Genomic DNA, 26,115 nt, shown 5'->3' with positions numbered 1-26,115 from the left:
AGGGTTAAAGATGGCCTATCAGTTACGGCGAAAAAACATAAAAAGTAACAGTAGATTAAATTATAAAACTTTTTCCTAAATACATATAATTAAGCAATTACTGATTTCTTTCAGTCTTACAAAAAGTTTATACTCACCTCCCATGCTGGCGCCATTCCAGCCGTGTTGGCACTCGCGTTAACGAGGGCTCACGTGCGGTTGTTATGACACGTGAGACCTGCGCCCAACCAGCACAGGCATCACTGTCCCCGCCTATGGACGTATAAGTAATCAAGAGGAAGTGAGCGTCTAGCCACATCAAGAAGTGGCTGCCCTAAAAGTGGACAACCCCTTTAAGCTGAGCACAGGAGAGGTCAGTGACAAGGTTTAGTATAGTTGTCGTTTTTAGCCTCATACTGATTCTCCATAATACATAGGAATCCATCATACATTGCCTCTTTATAATAATATTAGGCATAAAATAAAAGAATGCGGTAATTCAGCAGCACACATCTTCACTGTGTTTCCATGCTGAATACCCCTGTCTCCCACTACATACAGTGCTATCTCCAAAAAGAAGTAAGTCTCACACAGCAGTCAAAATAGTAAGACAGTGGAGAGCCCCACTTCATCTTCTCACTTTAGTTTTTATCAATAACTTAGACATGACTTTTTTACTTTTCCTAATTACACATATTTGAGAAAGTTACTACATCTTAGTTCATGAAGTTTTGTAGAAGGTGGTAGGTCCTTTTTAACTTAGATCATCTTACAACTGAAAACAAGTAATTGGCATAGGCAGAAACATGACACTAGGGCTATGTTCACCCATCATGTTTTTTTCAGCATTTTTTTGCTGCAGATTTTTATGCAATTTTTCAGCTGCCTTTTGCAGTACCAGCAAAGTTTATGAGAAACCAGAATTTTCTGTTCACACATCACGTTTTTTTTGTTGTTGCGTATTTTGTGCCTTGCAGCGTTTTTTGGAAAATAGAGCATGTCACTTCTTTCAGCGTTTTGTCAGCGTATTTCACCCATAGAAAGTAATGGATAGTGAAAAACGCTGAAGAAACCATAATGTGTGAACAGGTTTTGCTGCGTTTTTAGTGAAAATAAGCAAGTACAGCAGTATGTGAAACACATTTATTTTTGTGATTTTACCATCTTGTCTTGGTCATTGAGATGTTTTTATTGGGAGAGTTTAATTAAATTAGTGATGTGTACATTGTAATCATTGGCTGAGCTGTGTGTGAATGAACAATACCTGTGGCCCAGGGAGGTGTGAAATTGAACAATGCCCTGAGCAATTGAATGGCAGACCCCAGAGTGTGAAAGTAAATAGTGTCATACACACTGGCAGTACATTGGGTTTGTTAGTTAAACTATTCCTGAATAATTCACCTCCCCCACTGTTATACCAAAACCAGAATGAGATTTTTTCTGCAAAAAAACACATAAAAAAACGCACGAAAAGTACACCAAAAAACACAGCAAAACCTGCGTTTTTGACTCAGTTTCTTTCCTGCCAGAGATCAGGTTTTACTGCAGATTTGTGATGAAAAAAAACCCATGATGTGTGAACATAGCCTAAGACTTAAAGAAGCTGAGGTTATGGCTGTGATCTTTGTACTGGTCCTACTACTAAGGTCTCATCCATTTGTCCATACCTCGCATTGGTAGTTGAAGGATAACAAATATAGTGGTAACGCCTCCCAATGGGTCTTTTCAAAGGAAGTTTTTAATAGATTGTTTCCATGCCTTTGAAATAAAAAAAAAAATCTTCTTTCTCTATAGAACAAGAGTGATGGACTTAATGATTAGACTGGCAGCCAGAGAAGCTTTTTCAGCCAACACTACCTATACGCCTTGAAATAAAGGCATTAATCTCACACCTCTGTCCTCTATCTGTCTGATAATGAGAGCCTGATTTTAAATCCTTTAGCAATAAATTCACAAGTGTTACAACATCCTTGTGTTATTTGCTCTCCCCTTTTACGAATAGACATAATAATGTCACATTGTAGGACATTTATATTTAAAGAGATATTTCTGTTTTCAGAAAATGAAATGCTTTACTAGTTCCATCTTCTCGAAGCAAATGATGAATCTAGTAGGGGTGCAGTTATAAGGGGACAGATTTAGCAGTTGGTCCCTTAGGATTTCTTGAAGACCCTTCTGCCAAAAAAAAACCCAAACTACTTGTATTCTAAATGACACATGGTAATTGGGGGCATTGTGTTACAGATTTGAAATTTTTCCCCAGGAACTTCAGGGCATCAGACACTTGGCTGTTGAAATATACATACGGTATTTTAAAGGGAACCCATTACCAGGTGTCTCCCATATAAAGTGGGGCCAGTACCTGTAAGCCCCGTGTGACAGCATTCTAGAATGCAGTCTATTAGTGATGAGCGAACATGTTCTGTTAACCCTTTCGGCAAGCATGCTTGGGTGCTCGCCAAGTATCTTCAGCGTGCTTGGGTGTTATGTTTTAGTCACTCAGTGCTCATGATTTGCGACTGTTTGACAGCTTTAATACATGTGAGGAATGCCTAAGAAACAGGCATTCCTCACATGTATTAACGCTGTCAAACAATTGCAAATCATGAGCACGGAGTGACTAAAAAATAACACTCGAGTAAACTGAAGATACTTGGAAAACACGAGAGCATGCTCGTAAATCTCGAGTAACGAGCATGCTCGCTCATCACTACTGTCTATATTTTCCCAATGAGCTCTCCATAAAACAAAAAATATCTTTTATTATACTCACCTATGGGGCGGTTAGGTCAGATGAGCGTTGCTGGTCTTGATCTGGCGCCTCCTCTCTGTTGCTTCTTGTTCTACATCATCCACACATTGTCCTCAGCATCGTGCTACTGCGCAGGCGCACTTCTCTGTCCTGCCGAGGGCAGATCAAAGTACTGTAATGCGCATGCGCAGGGAAAGGCCACAGAGCGCCGGCGCATGCGCACTACAATACACCTGGTCCGAGAAAAAAATCTGACATGTGCTTGGTCCCATAGACTAACCGTGATCTGGGTGAGATCCGATGTTTTTTTTGGATTGCAATCGGACCGAAAATATGGTCGTCTGCACCTGGCCTAACTCCTAAGTAACATGTCACTGAAATCAGCCTGCCTGATGCAAGGGTATTGCAGTTTAAAGCAATTAATTCTTATATGTATCTACTTGCTGTCATTCAAAAACCTTCACAGTTTACTTATAAATATGTCCTGGTCATGTGAGGTGCTTTGCTCAATTCTGATAAAGCTACTGTAATGAGCAACACACCAATTAGTCTATTTCATGTACACCCCACTTAAATAAATTACACCAATGTCCCCCTGGCCTATGACCATAAAATATTAGAGGCACAGTGTGAGTACCCCAGGGAATGGTGTTTCCCAGCCTGCGCCCCAGATATTACAAAACGGTATTCTCTATTTTGTACTGGGAGACTGCAGCCGTCAGACCATTATGGGAATTGAAATTCCAGAGCTGGAGGCCCTCAGACTGGGGCACGCTGCCCTTGAGATATGCTATTTATCTCTAGAGTACATGTATTACAAGCTGAGAACCAAGGCTCCACAGTAAAGTCACTTCTTATAAGAAAATGTTGCCTCATTAGAAACTGAGACAGGGCCATAATCTTTATGGAGTCACGTTCCTCTGCAATTCTTTGAAGAAAATGAGAACATCACAGCCCATCAGAGAAACTCTCTAAAAGACCTCCTCTTAGAGAAGACCATGCCTTACCCAGACAAGACATCCTGTCATCGAATTTTGGTTTCACTCTATCTTATTGATATTGGCAAAATTCTTTGAGAAGCCCACCCAGAAGACCACTTTTTCATTTTGTGTAGATGTCTCTGAGAGGTTTCATAGTAGTCCACAATATAGTGCTTTATGGACATCAACCATTTTTAGGGAAGTTCTACTCCAATTGCTAGAAGAACCCACTTACCCACAAACACAATAGATTGATGTCAGCTGAACGATGGTTTGACCGATGAGTCAAAGCTATCTCTTCCTATTCCTCCATACACAGGAGCGCTCACTCTGCAGAACACTCTTGAGTTCTCTACAAGAGAGCCACTGCCATACTTCTCTGGTGGCAGCTTGTCTCATGGAGAACAAAAAGATCGACAGGCCGAAATCAGACATGACGGATCCATGTCTTCCCTTACATCATTTATCAGGGGAGAGTTGGGAGGCCCAAATACACGTTAGACTGTTGGTCGAAATTCCAATATCGGCGGCTTTTGTTGCCGTTTGTATAATGTGTATGGAGGAGTGGAACCCCAATGGTTTGTCACTGGTTAATGACAGAGGCTGCATGATTTGCCATTGATAGTAATGAGCCAACCATGCTGCTACCAGAGAAACCCAAAAGAGTCAAACTGAGAAAGAACACAGAATGCTCCAGAGGAGCTAAACTGAGAGTGAAGAGAGTAAGCCCCAGAAGAGCCAACCTGAGAAAGAACAAAGTAAGCTCCAGAGGAACCAAACAGAGAAAGAACAGAGAAAGCTCCAGAGGAGCCAACCTGAGAAATAACAGAGTAAGCTCCAGCAGAGCCAAACTGAGAAAGAACAGAGAAAGCTCAAGAGGAACCAAACAGAGAAAGAACGGAGAAAGCTCCAGAGGAGCTAAAATGAAGAAGAACAGACAAAGCTCCAGAGGAGCCAAACTGAGAAATAACAGAGAGAACTCCAGAGGTGGCAAATTGATGAAGAACAGAAAAAGCTCCAGAGCTGCCAAAGCGGGGAAAAAAAAACAGATATCTCCAGAGGAGCCAAACTGAGAAAGAATGGAGAAATCTCCAGAGGAGCCAAACTGAGAAAGAACAAAGTAAGATTCATAGGAGTCAAACTTAGAAAGAAAGAACAGAGTAAGCTCCAGTGGAGTCAAACTGAGGAAGAACAGAGAAAGCTCCGGAGGAGTCAAACTAAGAAACAAGAGAGTAACCTCCACAAGAGCCAAACTGAGAAAGAGCAGAGTAAGCTCCAGAGGAGCCAAACTGAGAAAGAACAGAGTAAGCTCCAGAGGAGCCAAACTGAGAAAGAACAGAGAGAGCTCCACATGAGCCAAAATGGGAAAGAACAGAGAAAGCAAACTGAGAAAGAACAGGGAGAGCTCCAGAGGAGCCAAACTGAGAAAGAACAGGGAGAGCTCCATAGGAGCCAAACTGATATGATACTTTTCAAAAACTGTTGCCACATTGTCCTTTGTACTTTGTCAGCATGGGTCCCATTTTCGGAGACCCTCCCAATCAGACTTTGATGGTATTCCCTATATACTATCGATGTATGTCCTGAATCAAACCCTTTAATACATAGTAAATTATTTTAACCTATACTTGGTCTAACGTAGTTTAATTTAGCAGACTGTTTTATAGAGGTGACAGCCAGCCATACCCTATTTTTATTCTTTTATTATATGCTACTCATGCCTTAGAAGTCTACCCACTCTGTACTTTAATGAAGGTGCCTGAGTAAGTTATAAATTGCAAGAAAGAATCCGATTTCATTGTTAAGAGACATGATGGCATGAGTCAGTTCTAGAATTAAATGGAGCAAGTAGTGAAAATGTGCCAAATTTAGATCGTATTGACGTTGTTTAAAGCCTAAGTATATTATAACTCCATTGTATGTCTAAAATCTCATATTTATAGCAACATAGATGCCCCGTGTGCAACAATACAGAAATACAGAAATTACAGGTAATTAACTACTGAGACGACTGGTTTGTGGCTAAAAGCAGATCAAAAGCACATTGTTCTCCTGCTGGATAAAATGTAATATAAAGTGATTTTTCCACTACAAGCAGCACAGTATGATTATTTCTTTGTGCTTTTAGCCTTAAATGAGCAATCATAACCTATGTGTTAGACAATATGCCCAGTTTTGGGTCAAATTAATTCTTTTCTAGTGCTCCATTCCCTGCCCAACTACTACTGTGTTTCCCAGAAAATAAGTCCTACTCCGAAAATAAGCCCTAGCATGATTTTACAGGATTTGTGGATCATGCTTGAAATATGAGCCTTACTCCAAAAATAAGCCTTAGTTACAGTCAGTGCCGGCATTAAGGGGAGGCAAACTGGACAATTGCCCAGGGCCCCAACTCTCTTAGAGGCCTCCAGAATGTCTATTCCAATGTTAAGACTGCTTAAGGACCTCTGGTGAAATCACGGTCATTTGACCATGGTGTCACCAAAGGTACTTTAACTACGGGAGGGTAAATTAACTTAAAAGGAGACAGGCTGGTATGCAGGGCCAGCATTAGGGGGAAACCCGGGCCCCCACTCTCTTAGGGACCCCCAGGATTTCTATTCCAAGGTTAAGACTGCTTAATGACTTTTAGTGACATCACGATCATGTGACCATGATGTCAGCAAAGGTCTTTTAACTGCGAGAGTCTAGAGGAATTAGGCTGGTACGTATTGTATGTGCAGTGTGTGTATATACATGTGTATGTATGTGCAGTGTGTGTATGTATATACATGTGTATGTATGTGCTGTGTGTGTATGTATATACATGTTTATGTATGCGCAGTGTGTGTATATACATGTGTATGTATGTGCTGTGTGTATGTATATACATGTTTATGTATGTGCAGTGTGTGTATATACATGTGTATGTATGTGCAGTGTGTGTATATACATGTTTATGTATGTGCAGTGTGTGTATATACATGTTTATGTATGTGCAGTGTGTGTATATACATGTGCAGTGAGTGTGTAATGACAATGATCATATTTGAATAAATTTAGATTTTTTTTGTTCAAGAATAAATGTGGATTGTTGTTCATGGAAAAATAATAAGACATCCCCTGAAAATAAGCCCTAACCCATCTTTTGGAGCAAAAATTAATATAAGATCCGGTCTTATTTTCAGGGAAACATGGTATTTTCCTCTGCCCTCCAACGTGTGAGCTCTAGGTGTCAAACTAATCTTACTAGAGATGAGCGAATCTTTCGAAATGCAAATTCACCATCTTCGCTGAATTTTTCTAAAGCTGTGAATTGCAAGTACTCAAATTGCTCTGAAAAGATGTTTATAACACTCTAAGGTCTACCGGGGCTTCATACAACCCTTTTAAAGTACTTTCACTGAAAGACAGCATCAAAGTGTTCTCAACATACTGTATATGGCTATAGGTAAAAGGATGGTAATCGAAATTCACTTCTGTGCTGCCACACACTATCTGTAGAATTGTTTTACAGCTTTTCCTCCCTTTCTCTATTGCTAAGCAGTGACGTCCTGTCACAATCCAGATTCACCTTAAAATGGCTTCTGCATTTCTTTTCTCGGCTTTTATAGAGGCTATGATAGTCCTTCTTAATTTGCTGTGTTATACCACGTGATGTGATAGCTGCAAGACATTATGAGGTAGCCCACCTGGCTATGCGGTCATGTGAGTCTTATCTGGCTGATGTAATTGTAATCCTCTGCAGCCACTTTTGGCGATTAGCACAAAGTTAATTGCAAATTGTTCAAATTCACAGGGATTTAGAAAATTTCTAAAAATGCGACACATTTGATTCATGTCAAATCGATTGGCTCATTTATATCTCTTTCCGTAGTTCTCATAGGTGTCAGGCAATTTCTTTGCTATATCTAGGTGATAGACTACTCTTTTCCCAGGTCATATCCTTCCTATGTGCCAGGCCACTACTTCATCATCTCTAGATGTCAGAATACTCTACGATCTTGGTGTCAGTCTAATCCTTTCCTAGCTCTTATAGGAAACTTTTTTTCCCCCGCTCTCCTAAGTGTCATAATAACTATTTCCCAGGCTTCATATATGCCAAACTACTCCATCTTCATTTCTTTTTCATAGACCACTCATTTCCCAGCTCTTATATGTATCAATCCACTTCTTCCCAGGGATATATTTACATTTCTTGCTGCCATTAGACACTGATATAGAATACATCCTATTTTCTTAGCTGCCTCTTTTCTCAAGACTCATTCAACACTCATATGTTCATTTTTATATTATGATAGATATCGTAATAACTACAGTTAGGTCCAGAAACACTTGTACAGTGACAATAATTTGGGCATTTTAGCTGTTTACCAAAACATATTCAAGATACAGTAATATATCAATATGGGCTTAAAGTGCAGTCTTGAATTTGGGGGTATTCACATCCTAATTGGAGTAAAGGTTTAGGAATTGCAGTTCTTTAATAGGTAGCTGCCTTTTTTTAAAGGGACCAAAAGTAATTGAACAATTAGCTGAAAAGCTCTTTAATGGTTTGCATGGGCTATTTCCTCATTAATCCATTATTAGTTAAGCAGGTAAAATGTTTTGAGCTGATTCCAGGTGTGGCATTTGCATTTGGATGATGTTGCTGTGAACCCACAACATGCAGTCAAAGAAGCTCTCAATGGAAGAGAAACAGACCATCATTAGGTTGAAAAAAAATAAGAAATCCATCACAGAGCCAGAAGAAATATGAGGAGTGTCCAAATCAATAGTTTGGTACATTCTGCAAAAAAAAAACAGAGCACTGCTGATCTTGGGAACTCAAAAAGACCTGGACGTCCACGGGAGACAACAGCGGTGGATGATCGCAGACTCCTTTCCATAGTGAAGGAAAACCCCTTTCACAATATCCACCCAAGTGAAGAACATTCTCCAGGAAGTAGGCGTTTCAGAATCTAAGTCTACCATAAAGAGGAGACTTAATGAGAGAAAATACAGAGAGTTCACGCCAGGGTACAAACCATTAATCAGCCTTAAAAATCGAAAGGCCAGATTAGACTTTGCCAAAAAAGTGAATGGCTACAGCAGTCATCTGTATGTATCAGGAGAAAGCGTAGAGGTCAACAGGTTCCAAGAGTTTAAAGAGGGATCCAAAATTCAAATTAATTTTCATCCTAAATCTTTATTTATTTAATGCCATAATCTAATCTATTTTCTAATACACTTTAATTAAAAAACTCCCTATCCTTCCCTAACTACACTAACTACTTTCCTTTTTTTTTTTTTTACAACTTCCTGGGAACAGCTGATCGGTGGGAGCACTGGGTGGTCAGACATGGATGACCTATATCCTAAGAACAGGCCATCAATGTTAAAGTAGTGGACAACCTCTTTAGTGTTTGTTTGGATCCATCGTGCTACTGTTCCGTCACAGCGTCATAGTTTTCATTCGTGACGTCAGGATAAAAAAAAATACCTAAAATAAGAACAAGCCATACTGCGTGTATGATCAGATGAATCACATGAATGCATGACCTTTTCTAACATTTCCACAATTATGATGAAGGTCATATATGTGAAAATATAAAAATCGTACCAATAACACAAGAGATTGAATATCAGCAGTGATTGAATATCTGTCCAGGGGAAACTCTCTAAAGAATAATGAGTCTTTACCCTATAAATTATTGATCGCTGACCTCAGTAGGAGCACTGCTTCTTAACTTCGTTTCCTTCATTTATCCTATGCTTTTTTGTCTGTGTCATCGGCTCTCCATCCCTCATCCAATCTCACCTCGATTCCCCCCCTCCTTTCTTCTTGTGCACATCTCCTGAATACTGAGCACCATCTCCAGGCGAACAATATACGTGCGGCGCCTCTTAAGAGCTTCCACCCCCCTCCCGAGCCCACTGACCAAGACACAGTGACAACATCAACCCCCCCCCGGTCTGCCTTTGTGCAATTTCTTCTTCTATCATTGTTACTTCTTTCCCTCATTATACCCAATTATATTAATATGTTTATCCTTCACACCTCCTCCTCCTTTTTTTTTTCTCTTTTCTTTCTTCTTCATCCACTATAAATTCAGCTTCCTTTTAGGTTCTGAAGTTTTACTGCTTCTTTTGCTTACCAGTCTTTTCACTTTCTAAATACTGCAACATGGGCTTTTAGTTTCACGGCTGAGATTCTGGGATAGGTTCATAAACATAATACATTTCAATATAAAATATACATCAGTTATAATAGGCAAAAAAAAAATCAGAGTACCAAAGTGGCTCATGGGTGAGCACTGCTACCTTTCACCACAAGGGCACAGGTTTTAAGAGAATGTGTCATCAGAGAATGACCTATTGTTTATGGCAGATTTTCATGTTTCATGTATTTTATCATATCACTATTGCAATTTTGCAATTTTCACACTGTCCACTGGAGCTTTTTTTAGACTCCTTCTTCCTGCCCTTTTAGGAAGAGTTTTCAGCAGTCTCATTATCATCAGAGGCAGAATTACAATTACAGGTAATAACACAGGATCCAGCAATCACAATAGGAGATGTCACAGCTCCCCTGCTCCCCCTCTCTTCACAATGACCTTTGCACACACTCTTTAGAAGCTTCAATACAAAAGATAGGGGAGGAATCTGTTCATTGTGGCTAATGTACACATGGATTTACTGAAACAACAGGAAGATAAGAGTCTAAAACAAAACTCCAGTGGTCAATATGAAATTTGCAAGATTTCTATTTTTTCTTATCTTCAATAAAGATTGTGATAAGGAAAAAAAAAACATTGCCAAAAAATGTATCTCCTGGCACTATATATATAATACATTGCTTGACTTTCAGTGGGACTAATCATTTATCTTTCTGTGCAGAATGTGTGCAAATTACGTGCATGCTGCAGATTTTGAAATATACAGCAGTATCATGAAATTTTCCATTTGCTTGTACAGTGTGATCCGATTTTCTCGGATGAGAAGATGGAATTTTTTTTTATCTCCATTCTGTCAGTCCATGAAAACCAAACTGCACTCAGATGTCATCCGAGTGCTGTCTGATTTTTTCCACAGACTCATTGATTTGTATGGCCGAGAGCGATCCGATAATCGGATCCAACTCGGGCATGCTGCAAGGAAAAAAATCTGACATGTGCACAGCCCCATAGCATAACATTAGTCCAAGTGCAATCAGATGTTTTGTCGGATCCCACTCTGACCGAAAATACGGTCATGTGCACGAGCCCTAATGCAAACTTTCTACAACTGCCTAGAAACTCTCAGTTCCCTAAATATGCTTATAATAGTATAGTATATTGCGGACTGTAAGAAGGGGGATGCAACTGCAGTTTATAGTATATTTCTCAGATTTTTTGAGACCACCTGCAGCAATAAGTGGGAGACATCATGATATTGATTTTTAAAAATCTCTTTCTCCTTAGGACGCGTCACCACTCCTGACCTGTCTGTTTTGGTAAATCCTGGATTGTCATTTCTCGGAACTTTGCGTTGTTCTTCTGTAATTCATCCTGAATAATCATGAATAAACTGACAACAAGGTGTAGATATTCCTCTAGTCAAATGGGTGTATCCCTATACTGTCTGACACGATCAACTCTGATATGAGAGTATCAGTGTGTGTAACTTCTGTGTGAGTTCCTGTCCCTTCAGCTACTGCTTCGGCCTCTAGGTGGCGCCGCAGCTTTGTTGTGGGTGATGCGTGACAGCATCAGTCTGGTTTAATTCCTAGAACTTTTGATGCCACTAGATCAGGGAGCTATGTCTGGTTTTGGATTACTCCTTTCTGAGAGCCTTGAGTGGGTCTACCTGCTATTTAAGCCCCTGGGTCTCTGACTTCCACTGCTAGTCAATTAGTGTTTACTACCCGATTTGTGCTCTAGTCTTTGCTTGTGGTGTTTTCCTGATTCCTCCTGTTTTCTGACCTCGGTATGAATTTTGACCATACCCTTGTTTTACGATTCTGTTCCTGACATGACCTCTGTGCTCTGACCATGCTTGGCGACCATTCCTGCCTCTGGTTCGCTCCTCTGGACAGCAGACCTTCCATGGAAGTAAGCCACTGGATCCCTTTGTAAGACCAGATTCCCTGTACAGGGCTTAAGGGGTGAAGGTCGGGTTTCCCCTCGAATCTGCCAGATGGAGTGGCTTGTGCCAAGTCTGTCCGAGGCAGCATTTTGGAGTCTGTGGCCTCTGACAGTCGTGACAGTCTGTGAAGGACACATCCCCTACTAGTAACACCCAGTTGTCAATTTATTCATGTATAACAGGGGAACAGATCTAAGGGTCCTTTCACATTGCGTTCCTTGCGGTCGGGGCTTACGTCTGAACTCCCTGCAAAACCAGATTCGAGCGTATGCGCCAAAATGGTCATTGACTATAATGGTGCCGACAGAATCAACATGCGCTCTGTTGTGTATCATTTTCGAGCGTATACCCCTACAGGAGGCGGACACTCAGACGCAGTACACGTTGACTCTGTCGGCACCATTACACTCAATGGCCCCATTGGCACGTACGCCCGAATCCCGTTTTGCGGGGAAGATTGGACGCAATCCCCGATGGGATCATTGAACGTGGGACGAAGCACAGTGTGAAAGCACCCTAAGAAAAGATGCTCCGGAATTCCTATTTCATGAGGAAGACAAGTATTTACTAAAAAGTACATATCAGGAGAGATGAAGAATATAAATCTGAAGCATGCAAAAATTAGAGCGCTCCAAACATCCCAGCTCTCATTTCGCATATGGCTGATAGGTGATTATCCAGCTGATCTCAAGAGGTACCACAATATGAGAAGTGCTTATCCACGCCAAGAGACTCACTAAACACCTCATTTCCATCCCCGCTATGTGGGTGTATTCATAGCATCTACCTTGCCCTTGTGCTAGAAAATATACAATTGAAAACTGCAGCAAAGACTCCTATTACCCACAGAGCGCTCTCCTCTTAATTCCCTGTGAACCCCTTTGAAGTTTGCTCTCTTGTTAGAGATTTACAGTCATCTGAGCTTCTCGGGATTCTCTGCCCTTATAGCTTTTTATTCGCTCTTTTAAGCCCTTCTCTCATTATTGCGGCACTTTAATACTTCAACCCACAGTTTTCTACACCTGAAGGGGGTTGTTCATTACGAAAATTGATTCTCTGCAGGATAGTCAATTGTAGAAGTACATTTAGCTCACTATGCTGCAGTGGAGCATCTACTGCTGGGAACAGTCAATCATCTCTCAAATCCAAGCCTAAGGAAAAATTGCAGGTTTGGGAAATCACCCAGGGTGTGACGGAGCTCCGAAGAATAAGTGCTATTAGTGGGGTGCCCGTGCTCCCATCCAAAGATCAGTAATTCTTCTAGTTCATTGCTAGGGCCTCAACATCTATATAAATCAAACAGTCATTTTATAATGTAGGTAGCTAGAGATGAGCGAACCCAAACATACAAGTTCGGCGTTCGTTGCGGACAGTTACTCTCCGGTGCTAAACGCCGAGCACAGACTTTTCCCGGAAGTCCGTTGCAATGTTCGGAGTTCCAGAGGAAAAAACAAAGAAATTTTTTTCCAGCTCCAGAGTTCGAGTCCCCATTGTTTTCAATGGGATTCGGGGTCTGGTTCAAGTTCACGTACCCAAACTGATCTTTGGAATAAAGTTTGGGTTGGGTACCAGAACCTGAACTTCCACGCGTCCGCTCATCCCTATAAGCAGCAAACCTTACAGAGAGAACCCAAGAACAGAACCTCCCATACAGTACCTATAAAAATTATTACCTCTTTTAGACTTTTTTATGTTGACTCAGATAACATGTATGTTAGTGACACGTATGAAGGGGGCTGGCTGTCAGGCTCAGTTCATTAGTCAAAGGGAATCTGTCAGCAAAATCATTACCCCCAATCAGCATATATGGGCATGGAGATCTTTAAATGTAAATCTATTAACACCTTTATATATTCTATAGATTGATGCATTAACGGGTAATTAGCGTTCTCATACATATGAGAATAAGGCATTAAGTACTCTGGGTGTGGCAAAGCACCTAACAAGTCTCTGCCTAGCACCAGCCTTTTTAGCTTGATTGATAGCTCACAGCCTGTGTGACATCAGAAGCCAGCCAAGCAAATCAGACAGTGAACTATCAGTCAAGCTAAAGAGGCCAGTGCAGGCAGTGGTAACAAGCTCTGAAGGCAGTGACTCCTTAAAGAGTAACCGTCATTATCATTTTTATTTTAGAAATCAATAGTACACATGAAAATAAGAAACTTTGTAATATATCTCCATCAGAGAAATCTGCTTCTTTCTCTTCCAGGACTGATCGTTCATTCTCAAAATTGTTAATTCTTGGGTAAAATCTATATTCAGTGAAGACAGATTGTTACATTACTGAGATAGGAGATGGCAGCTGCCTCTGACGAGATTCTATGTAGACAAGAGAAGGTGAGGGGGGGGGGAAGGAATGAAAGTCAGAGCTTCTCCCTCCTCCACTTACTATCTACCTAAAATCTTATCAGTAACAACTGCTATATCCTGTCTCAGTAATGTAACAATCTGTCTTCACCGAATACAGATTTCACTCAAGAATTGAGAATTTTGAGAATGAATGATCAATCCTGGAGGAGAAAAAAAGCGGATGTCTCTGATAAGATTTATAACAGAGTTGCTTATTTTCATGGGTACTATTGATTTATGAAATAAAAATTTAAACAGCGGTAACTCTTTAAGTGCTCTGTCACATCCAGAGCACTTAACAGCTTATTTGCATATGAATGAAAATGCTAATTACTCGAGAATGAAGCTGCATGAACACATGGTAGACATAAAAGTGTTGATGGATTTAGATTTCAAAGACCTGCATGCCTGTATATGAGATTGGTGAGGAGGTTGGTCATACTGACAGATTCCCATTAATGGGGTTGTTCAAGACATAACTATTGATGGTCATCAATATGAAATAGGTGGGGGTACTCAACACTCTCACCGGTCAGCTGAAATCTGCTCTGACAGCGAACAGAACTTAGAGATGTACGGCAGCATACCTTAGTGGCTGCCTAGTATTGCACTTTATTTTCTCTTGAATGGGAATTAAACAGCAGGGGTCGTCCTGGACAACCCCTTGAACTAATTAAGTGAGCTTGACAGCCAGCCCCCTTCAATAGAATGTGAGATAAAGTTCAGTACTTGGAAGTAGCCACTATACTGCTCCATATATATATAGTACCCTCCCGTTGAGAAAGCTAAGGGTACAACATGCAAAACGCGCGTCGGGGGCTCTGTGATTACTTTTTCTTCATCCGTTTTTTCCCTGACTACCCCTGTACATTTCCTGGTAAGAGCTGCCCAGCTGTTGTTACCTCCTTTTTAGCCATTTGGCAGTAACTTTATATAGACATCTATATTAACAGTCTGTGCTTCCTCTACCTGCTGTTACTTGTAACACACATATCTTTTTAGGTGCTATTTTCCCTTTTAATCCTTCTGGGGAAATTATGTCATACTTGTTACTTGGTGGTATGTTGCTTTGTAAAATATACAGGGTCCTTAATGCCCTCTAGTATGTCCTGTTTTAAATAAACTTTTTTCTATATATGTTACTCTTGTTATTAGATTTAATAAAAAATTATATATGTGTTTTCTACATCGTATACTCTGTGTTCTCCTCTTTTGACTGCTCCATATATTGCTTAGTTATGGCTGATGCTGGATCAGTTTCCAGCTGATCACTGTGTTGGACCACCACCAATCTCATATTGATGAACTATTCTGTACTCTGTGTCTTAAGGACCCCATACACATGAGAAGAAAATTGGCTGAACCTGCCAATATTGCGAGATCGGACGATTGTCTGATGAGTACCGGGTCGCGACTCTGCCCTAGAAAGATTCCAAAAGTTGGAATTTCAAGTCTGATCCTTTTTTTTCGGTGGAGATGAGCAGCTTGTAAATGGGTCTGGATGCGGATTTCTCCTCTCTCCCCATAGAAAACACAAGTGGTTGGCCAAACCCAGCTTTCATGTGTATAGGGGAGTCGGGAGAACGAACATTCGGTGTTCATTTATCTCGAGTATTTCCAGCTTTATCCATTGAATGGAGGAAGACTTACAGCCCCTTCATACACATCACCGACAATGAGAAAGGGGAGAATGCTCGCTCCTGTGTAAGAACGAACGTGGAAGTGAAGCTTCCTGACCCGAGGACCGCTGCTTCGCTTGGGGGAACAGTCATGATTAAACTATATCTGTAAGATTTATTAAATTATAGTTGAAATCCAATGAAACAAGGTTTAATGTTCCGGGCCAATCGCCTTAGGTCAAAAGAAAATGTATCCCCAGTTAATAAGCTACTACTAAATCATCATCTGAGCTGTCAGTAAAAACAAAATCATGTAAATGTAATTATTAATAACTGAGTTATATATGTGCCTGTACCTCCAAAGTCTAAATGTTAATGGCCAAAGCCGCAACATAAAACACTCTCCATCCCTCCATGACAACTTTATTGGAAAGTATCAGCTGGGGGATGGTAAGAAGAAAACTTCAAATCAATGAAAACATCCTGGGAAAAAGGTACGAGAATCAATAATGTATTATGATGCTGCTTTTATTACCTCTCAGCTGTAAAATCACTGTGGTCCCTATCCACTAGATATAACTGAATTACTAGGTTTAAAGGGAATCTGTCAGTAGGATCAGCCCTCCAAAGCCGTCTGTAGGGGCAAGCAGGTCATAGAAAGTTTAATAAAATGATACCTTGATATCTGCGATCCGATGTCTTATTCCAGAGAAATCCATGTGTTTCTTAATATGTTAATGAACTGTTAAGATCTATGGGCCGGACATAAATCTTCCTGAGACTCTGCCTCCATAGATGTAATGAAAGGAGGCGTTACCAGTGTGAGACATGTATATCAGGAGAGCAGACTGTCAGTCATTTACAATAAGCTTTGGAAGCAGATTCTCAAGGAGATCTATGTCCCACCCATAGATCTTAACAGCTCATTTACATATTAAGAAAACGTGGATTTCTCTGGAATAAGACATCAGATCACATATATCAGGGCACCATTGTATTCAGCTTCCTATGACCTATATGGCCATATAGACGGCTCAGTAGGGTTGATCTTACTGGTCGACTCCCTTTAATGTTCCTGGCTGATTATATTATCCCTGTACTGTGAAATTACTATGTACAATATTCTCATACTGTGACATCACTGTAATCCTTTCCCATGATCTCATAATGTTTATAATTCATAAACTGTGACATCACTGTGTGCAATATCCTTACCCTGTGTCATGATGGACAAGACTTAGGCGTGGGAGAGCCCTGCTTCACTTATCACACACCGACTTTGTGATGAAAACCCCGGGATAGGGTCGAAACGTAAAAATATGTTGCTCACTTCCCTGCACCTTTAAAGTCTAAATACATGTCTGATTATTGTTTACACGTGGAAATAAAAAATGATCATTATTGAAATAAGAGTGTGTTGTGAAATTCCTATCTACATATACTAGGGGTTCGCACCTCTTTCCGCTAGCACCTCGCTACCTCTACTGTGTGCATGCTACTGCTCCTTACCTTATTCTGCTTACCCTGTTAATACATGTATTTGGGGCTAAAAATAATTTTTTGCCAATTGGACTTTATTGCACATTTTGCTCTATTTAGCTTTTTAAGCTATTTGTTTCCTTAACTATTCAACTTTGATGTGGTCACAATCAACTGAAAGGAGCTCAGAAAAAGCTCAGGGCGAGCTCACTGATGGAGTCTCAGATAACTTATTCAACAAAAAATATATATATCCCCCATAAGTGGACAACCTCTTTAATTTTGTGCTGTGACCTCAGATATCACTTTTTGGACCTCTGAATTATGACATCACTATGTTTTTTATCCATGTTCTGCATTATCTATTAATTATCTCTGTGTTATGTCATCCATCTTACTTGACATTGCTGTGTTTAAAGGGGTTGTCTCATCGTCTTCAATAGGCAAAATTGCAAAGTGTTTGTTAAAACCAAGCAATTTTGCAATTTACCTCTTGTTAAAAATTCCCTCCGTTCTCAAGAACAGAAGAATTTTCGATTCTATAGTGCACAGCTCATTGTCTAGGTTTCCGGACACCTTCGCGATCTATCAAAGGTGGTCGGTTTCCTAGGCAAGGAACGTGCGCGCTTTAGAGCTTGCAAGCACTACTCTGAAGCTTACTGTTACCAGCTGGATAGATTCGGACAGCAGCAGTTCCTCTGCGCTCATCCTATGCTGCAGATGCATATAGGAGTGCAAGATTCGGACCAGCGCCTCAGCCATGCCGCCGGCCCAAATGTCAGTCTTCAGGAGCGCACTGCCCCCTCAGTAGTAGTAGGAAGGCAGAGGAGAGGAGCACTGCTCAAGAAAGATTAGGCTGCAGCTCCTTTAATGTCACACCACTACATCTATCAGCCTTGCAGTTAGGAATCATTGTGTGGATTATGTAAGAATTATTTCTGCACAGTGGCATCACTGTAGGTATTTTCAGAGACATATTTGGATTTTTGTCTAAATCAATGGAAAATTTTCCAGTCCAGTTACACGCCTCAAGCAACACCCACCGCGACTCGAGTATTGCAGTATGGTCTATGAAGCGCATATCTAGCTCTTTTAGTATGGTATGAATAATTTAGAGGAAAATTATACAGAAGGCTGTAAAAAGCTTTTAATCCATATAAAAAGCCAGCAAATGAATTTAAAGGGGATGTCCAACATTGTCACTTGCAGTTGCACCTTTGAAGTAAATAATTAGTCTTCTCTGAGATAAGTCTTTTGAAAGAAATAGGAAGAATAAGAAGATAAGCATGTTTGCATCCGCACTTCATTTAATTAAATTATTTAATCCCTTTAATTATGAATATAGATTTGCAATGAGCACGATTCCAGGAATAGGGTTTTGGAGCGGGCATGCTCAGCGTTATCATACGTTTGTGCGGCTCAATTAACCCTTTTATAGTACAAATCCCTTAGGTCGTTTACAGCAGACTGCTAAGTGTGTCCTCATATTTGACATTTATGATTACATTATCCCCCCCGTCCTCCTCCCTTCCCTCTATCAGATTGTTGGGTCTCATGATCCAGCAGACCTTCATATGCCCGGCTGCCTGAAGCATTGCTTTGGGTTCATGAATGCCCTCATTGCACATTCTGTTTGGTAGATCTCATTAACTGCATTGGTGTTTAGCATTGTATTCATGCGTGCAGACAGCAAATTCATTTATAAAGGCGTACAATTAATATTTTCTCACCTTGAGCCATTCACTCAATACCCTCCATCGCTTACACACTGCATGATCAAATCTATCTGCATGCAATCTTCATCTGTTCAATCATGAAAAGCTCCCAGTGATTCCCTATTTGTAACTTAACCAACTCTTAAAAGTTGATATTTCTTTGTCATCTTGTTTAAAAAATATCTTTCATTTCCTTTGTAAATATGAGAATTGAGTATTGATGCCATGGGCATCCATTAAAGCAATAATTAGAATCAAAGCCATAAGATTCAGCACCCATAGTAAGCCTGCTTGTTGATGGTTTTCAAAAAGTTAAAAAGAACTTTTTTTTCGGATCTATAGAATAAAAAAAATATAAATAAAAAATGTAAAAGTTTAAAGGCTATGAACAACTTTGACAAGGAATAATGATTTAACTTTACTTAATAAAACTGAACTAAGCTTCATTCTGCAATCTTCTGTCACGAATGTGTCAGATGTGACAGACAGTCGCCCTGCAGTTGGTTGCAGAAGATCTCTTCATTTGGCATTACAGACACCTTCTTAGATGTCTCACTCTAGGACCCAGCGGCTACATCCCTCCTGCTAATTGACACCCAGGCCTGGGTGTTTAAATACTTTCTGTTTGCTACAGAGAGGTGCCGGTGATATTGACATGTTCCCTTGTGAAGGCTTGGAGCTGTTGTAGTCTGCTTACTTCCTATCAGGTGCTAGGAGGACGTGTGGTGTAATCTCTCTGAAGTCTGCTCAAGCTAAGTTACTTTCCCCCGTGTTTGTCTCCCTTGTTGTCTTTAGTTGTTAGTGGGGACTGACTAGTGCTCATCCCCCTCTTCCCTATCCAGGGACAAGCTCTAGGGAAATACAGGGTTTAGGTTCCTGTTCGGCGATTGATGAGGAACCAATATAGGGACAATAGGGAAAACAGGGTGATATCAGATCAGCCTAGGAGGTCTCCACTCCCCCTTTCCCTAGTGTCTGGTCTCCCTTCCCCCTTCCCTTCGTGTTGCACTTAGTCTTTCCCACACCTTGCTTGACATCTTCATTTATTTTTCGACCCCAGTAATACAGGCTGGATGTCAGCTCTGTGTGTATCCAGGGTCCTGCTGTTTTCACTTCTCACATATCAGCACAGTTTCTATCTTTCACGTAGGCACTGTATTTGGTCACCTGGCAGATCCAAAATGGATACCACGAACAGGCTTGGCACAAGGTACTCCATTTCACAGAACCCAGGAGTTGCCCTGGCCTTCTCCCTGTAACCCCTTTACAGTGATCTGAACTTAAACAGGGGTACCTGGGCTAGAGCCACAGAGGCGGCAACTGTTCAATGGTGCAAGCTGGCAAACAGAATAGTCACGTAGCCGGGTTAGATCCAGGAGGCACAAAATCGGAGAAATGTCAATAAACTAGTAGTCAAGGTCAAGGAACAGGATAAATCAGGATGAACCAACAGATGCACAAACACAGGTAAAACCAGGTAGCACAAATATTGACTGGCAGTGGGAACTGGATCTCAGGGGTTTATATAGTGAACAACCCCACCCAGTGCTGACAGCAGGAAGAAACCCAAATATGATTCATTCTATAACTTCTAGACTGGCAGAGCCACAAGTCTCAGGAATAAAATAGGATTGATGCTGCCAAACATCACCTGCAAAAAAGGCGCGGCGCCGCCTAACAGACAAAGCAGAACTCGACACAGGTGTTACACTATCCAGTAATTATTTTCTTTGTACTTTGTATATAGCCTGTTTTCTTTGCCCTCCCTGAGACTGTAGATACTTTCCCTCTTTCCATGCTGCTGGATCTTTACCTAAAATGTACAAAAATTCTATGCATAGGTGTACACTGCCTTTAAAGAAGATAAATTACACGCTGAATACTTCCATTGTTGACTATATATCCAAAGATGAAGCTTCATATTAATGGCAGGAAATATGATAATATAGTAATGGCAGAAAGTGGTGGACATTAATGATACAGAACTATAATACATATGGGTTAGTAGTGTGCAGCAGGAAACTAGTCTACAGAATTGGGCAAAAATGTATATTAAACACATTTGGTTTTCCTGCAGCTTTTTCTACAGGATTTTCATCTAATATTGATATTAGTAAATAAGAAGTTAGAAAAGTAACTAAAGTTTGGCAATTACTTTTCTTTTGCATACAGAATTATTGTCACTTTTAATCATCTTACAGCAGCCTTTTTAGCGGCATAAGGGATAATTTATGAAGTGAAATATTTTTTACTTTAGAAATGATTCCCTATGCTAATAAAAAGCAATTTCAATTACAGTTAAAGGATATAGACGCTTTGGGGGTCATTTTTCTTAACTTAAAAGTAGGTATTTTTGCATAAAAATCTCTTATCTGAGCTCCTCAACTGATTTATGACTATAAAGTTTAGCCTAATGAGAGGAGCTCAGAAGGAAAATAAAAAAGTTATAAATTCTCCTGTCAGAACAATCTCACTGACAGATTCTCAGTTAACTCGTTCTGCAGCCAGCATCAGAGAGTACAAAACAAGAGACTTTAAAAGGCACACAGGAAAATTTTTAATGAAACTCATTGAAAGAATTTTTTTCAACCAAATACATGCATTTAAAGGAAAACTGTCATGCGAAAGATGCTGCCTAAACCGCGGACGGCATGAATTGCAGGATTGCAGCCAGGTATATTATTCTTGGCGGAATTTCAGACAAAATATACTTTGAGGATCCCATAACCAGGGACGAAAATAGTCTGGTTCCCCCCTCTGTCTTTTCACAGAGCAGCAGCATTTGATTGACAGGTCTCTTCCCTTGCGGGTACCTAGGGAAAGACGTGTCAAGCACTGGCTATAGTTCACGGCTGAACCTTTCAAGTATGTTTCCTCTGAAATGCTGCAATTGTTGCTGCCCACGGATTGGGCAGCATGTAGAAATAAAAATGTCTATAATTTTTAAAAATAGAACTTTGCTTTGACATTTGTAGCCTTACGATTAGTTACCACTTGTTATTTAGTTATATACTGAGTTGAAAAAAAAATTTCAAAAATGATGGAAACATTTAAACTTGTAAAATCCCAAATGATTCAGAGGAAAACATAACTCAATGAAGTATAAGTAGCCCTGAGCATTGTGCTTTTTAAAGCCCCACTCTGGTGATTTTTTTTATTTTCCCGTTTGTTAGGGATCATATGTGTGGGGGTGTAATCACTCATCGGCATCTTCGGACGTTTTCAGCGGCACTGCAGGGTCACATGACTGCATTTGTTACCTGTCGAATCACACAGTGGTTACTGTGTGGAGCGGGGGTCACTTTTTGAATTTTCTCAATGCAAATCAATGAGACTCGCCTTGAGACTAGCCATGTTCTGAGTCTCATAGACTTACACTGGGAAAGTGACCACAGCGCCACACAGTGAGCCGGCAGATTACAGGTGTGGTGACTAGTGATGAGCGAGCATGCTCGTTACTCGAGATTTACGAGCATGCTCGGGTGCTCGCCGAGTATCTTAAGCGTGCTCGGGTGTTATGTTTTAGTCGCGCTGTGTGCATGATTTGCGACTGTTTTACAGCTTTAATACATATGAGGAATGCCTAAGAAACAAGCATTCCTCACATGTATTAAAGCTGTCAAACAGTCATGCACACAGCGCGACTCAAACATAACACCCGAGCACGCTTAAGGCACTCGGGAAACACCTGAGCATGCTCGTAAATCTCGAGTAACGAGTATGCTCGCTCATCACTAGTGGTGACGTGACACTGGAGAATACTGACCGTTGAGTATGTTATTACCATCATTACACACATGATCCGTAACAAACAGGCAAGCAAAAATTTTCACCTTCCCGACCAGGCTAAATCTTACAATTCTGTCACTTTATGCGGTAATAACTCTGGAACGATTCAATGCAATCCAGTGATTCTGAGACCGTTTTTTCGTGACACATTGTACTTTGTGTTAATGATAATTTTAGGTCGATATTTTTTGCGTTTAAATGTGAATATATAGGAATTTTGGCAAAAATTGTGAAAATTTTGCAATTTTCAAACTTTTAATTTTTATGTCCTTAAACCAGATAGTTATATCACACAAAATAGTTAATAAATAACATTTCCCACATGTCTACGTTACATCAGCAAAATTTTTTAAACAAAATTTACAAAACCAATTTTTTTAGGGACCACATCACATTTGAAGTGACTTTGAGGGGCCTATGTGACAGAAAATACCCAGGTAGGGGTTGAGATACTGATTTCAGCGATGTGTCGCTTATTATGCTGTGTGCTGTTGTTTCAATACAATGAGAGTTTTATCAGCAGGAGATTATCACTGCCGGATTAACTGAACTCACAAATCCTGGTCCAACTATGCCCCCAGCACTGATTCGCATCTTATCATCAATATACAATGTACATAGAAAGCAGCCAATCAGTGGTGTTGGTGGGGTTGTACAGAGCTCAGCATTCAGAGCACTGCTAGATCTACAGCAGAAAAAACTGTGATTGTATCACCAGTGTGGCACCCAGTAAACTAAGTGATACATCGCTGGAATCAGGGTCTCTTTCCCTACATTATGCTGCTCTCAGATGAGATAGAAAAAAACTGCTGACAGATTCCCTTTAAATACACAATTCTAATCTTAGTTCCAGCAAGCTTGATAGACAACAGGTTTTCTGATAGTCTGATAATGTAGCTCACCATACACATTAATACATTCATTTTATTTATACTGAATGAAAACTGAGAAGAATGGGCTCCAATGTTTGGATGTATTGCCAGGAGTGCATTGCCTGACTCAACTAATTTTCCACAATTTTCTGCAACGTGCCATTTTATGTAGCAAATTCAGAACTTATATTTAGATAATATAGACTTTTCAATACTCACGAGGTCTCGTCATTCTGGAACTCCACTTTGCCAGCAACTTCTAGGTAGTCTTCTCCAGCTTTTGCAGTTCCCTCACTGGTTCTATAAGGTATTACGACTTTTCCCCTTGCACCAGACCCCCTTACCACTTTTGCCCTCATAGTACCTACACTTTCGCTCACTCTCATGCTGCCTGACTCGAAGCTAAAGATCCCTGCATGATCATCATCAAATATAGTCACAGTGGCTCTTCTCCCTGTCCCCAGCCTTACGCGCCCAGGTCCATCCCTTACACCTCGCGCTCTGCGTGGGTTGCTTAATTGCACATAGAAATGTTCGTCTTCCTCAAAAACATCATCATCAATTATGCCGAGCCGAAGCTCCTTCTTGCCTTCTCCAGCCTGGAAAATAAGAGATCCTTCTGCCAGCTCATAGTCTGACCCAGCATTGGCAGTTCCATCCTCAGTCCTATAGTCTACCTGGACTGCTCCTTCGCCATCTGCCCTCTTACACAATAGCCACACACTAACGGTTCCACAATTTTCAAAGCATTGGTAGTGGGTGTGTTCAAATTCTACTTCCGTCCAAGGTTCCTCTTCCTCTCCTCTACCTCCCCCCTCTCCGTCTTTGTTACCATCATCTGTCAACGCCCTTCTTGCCTGATCTGCTGCATGTTTCTTTAGTACATTCCCAGCTCCAATCATCATCCTAGTAGCCTGGATCCTATAAAATGCTCGGCTTTTTTGCTGCTGCACAAGGGCCTGGTAATTTGCTAACTCCATCAGTTGTTCCATGTCTTTTCCAGGATAACGTTGGCGCATATCTTTAAATACTCTGGCCATATCTCTTCGTTCTTCTTCCTCTTCTTCTTCAAAATCTTCACCTCTTTCACCACTAGCCATCCTCATTTCTCCTCCATCTTCTTGTCCACCTGCATCTTCTGCACCAACCAAAACACCTCGGCTTTTGCCAGCTCTATACTTTGCTCGACCTTTACCTCGTCCTGCGTAACGGTAAAACAACAAACGTCTGTCTGCAATCCAAGCCTGTAGAACGCACACCGGGAAAAAGAAAAATGTCAGTAGTGCTTCCCACACCTCCACTTCTCCAGGAGAGGACCAGGATAAAATTAGGAAAAGCCAAACATAAGCAAAGACACTCCAAAAGGCAGTCACGGCAAAGACACGTGGGTGCCGGATGCGGCGAGTCTCGCCATCAGGGACTACCGCAACACAAATACCGATAATCACAAACATGTTAAAAGCAGCAGAGCCAACGATAGTGCTGGGGCCCATGTCACCTGCTTCAAAGCCTCTTCCCACTACCTCAATGATGGAAAGCAAAATTTCAGGAGCCGATGAGCCCAGTGCCATCAGTGTAAGGTTTGAAACGGTTTCATTCCACAGGCGCACACTTGTCACTGTCACCTCTCCATTTGGCCTTCGAAATGTAATTCGACGCTCTTGAGAAGTGATGACCTCAATGGATGCCATAAACCGGTCAGCTATGATGGACATTCCCAAGAACATGTAGACAAGTGCCACAAAGTAGACAATGGCACGTGCTGCGCGATCCCCGGTGGATGGAGGATGTGGTAGCCATGCAGGCAGTAAGACGCCATCTGTGCACACTTCATTTTGGGTTGGTGCACAGGTAGAATCATTTGGAGAAGGAGTAGAAGCACCAAGTATCGAAGGGAAGAGCAACAGGGAAAAAAGGACTAAATACATGGTGGAGAAAGAAGGGAAGAGAGGGCCAAGGGAAAGCTGGATCACCTATAAAAAAAAACATAAAAATATTTGTTATAGCGACAGACCAAGAAAATATTCGTAATCATCATCTATCAATATCTATTCATCTATCTATAATTTATTTCTCTATCCTATATTTGTCAATCATCTATGAGTTGTATAACTATGTGTTCTATGGGATAAAAAATGTGGTTACTTCCATACAGAAATATCTCCAATTGAGTCCATGGCCAGCTCAAAAATAAGTCCTACCATCAGGGACTACCACAACCCGAATGCTCATCTACATTCCAGTATATAGAGGTGACGTGCAAAATTGGACGTAGCCCATTGATAGGTGTAGTCCTATTCCTATAAGGAAGCAGCAGCCATGTTTTTATAACCATACAATTTCTTTTATAATCAATCGACATGATAAAAATAGTTCACGAAATGCTCCTGACGACTGAAATGGTTGCATATATGGCAAAATCTCTTCGAGAAACCTACTCAAGATTACATCATAAAACTCTTCTAGGTGGATGATCCTCTAAAAAAAAAGATGGCT

At 40.8% G+C, this 26,115-nt stretch overlaps 1 protein-coding gene across 3 annotated transcripts in view; it reads right to left on the bottom strand.

Moving 5' to 3' along the window:
• The window catches only part of LOC141173960 (sodium/calcium exchanger 1-like), a 77,217-nt gene that overhangs the window by 35,757 nt on the left and 15,345 nt on the right, over nucleotides 1–26,115 (bottom strand). For all 3 annotated transcript variants that reach the window (XM_073658510.1, XM_073658512.1, XM_073658511.1), the window contains exon 2: nucleotides 23,839–25,592. In XM_073658510.1, the coding sequence (XP_073514611.1) occupies nucleotides 23,839–25,592 (1,754 nt within the window). The remainder of the gene's footprint in view (nucleotides 1–23,838; nucleotides 25,593–26,115) is intronic.

The sequence above is a fragment of the Phyllobates terribilis genome, unplaced genomic scaffold, assembly GCF_046119375.1.
Source record: "Phyllobates terribilis strain yellow unplaced genomic scaffold, ASM4611937v1 Scaffold_13__5_contigs__length_258822181, whole genome shotgun sequence".
Taxonomy (NCBI): Eukaryota; Metazoa; Chordata; class Amphibia; order Anura; family Dendrobatidae; genus Phyllobates; species Phyllobates terribilis.
The sequence above is the reverse complement of the archived record's forward strand: the minus strand, read 5'-3'. Positions and strand labels throughout refer to the sequence as shown.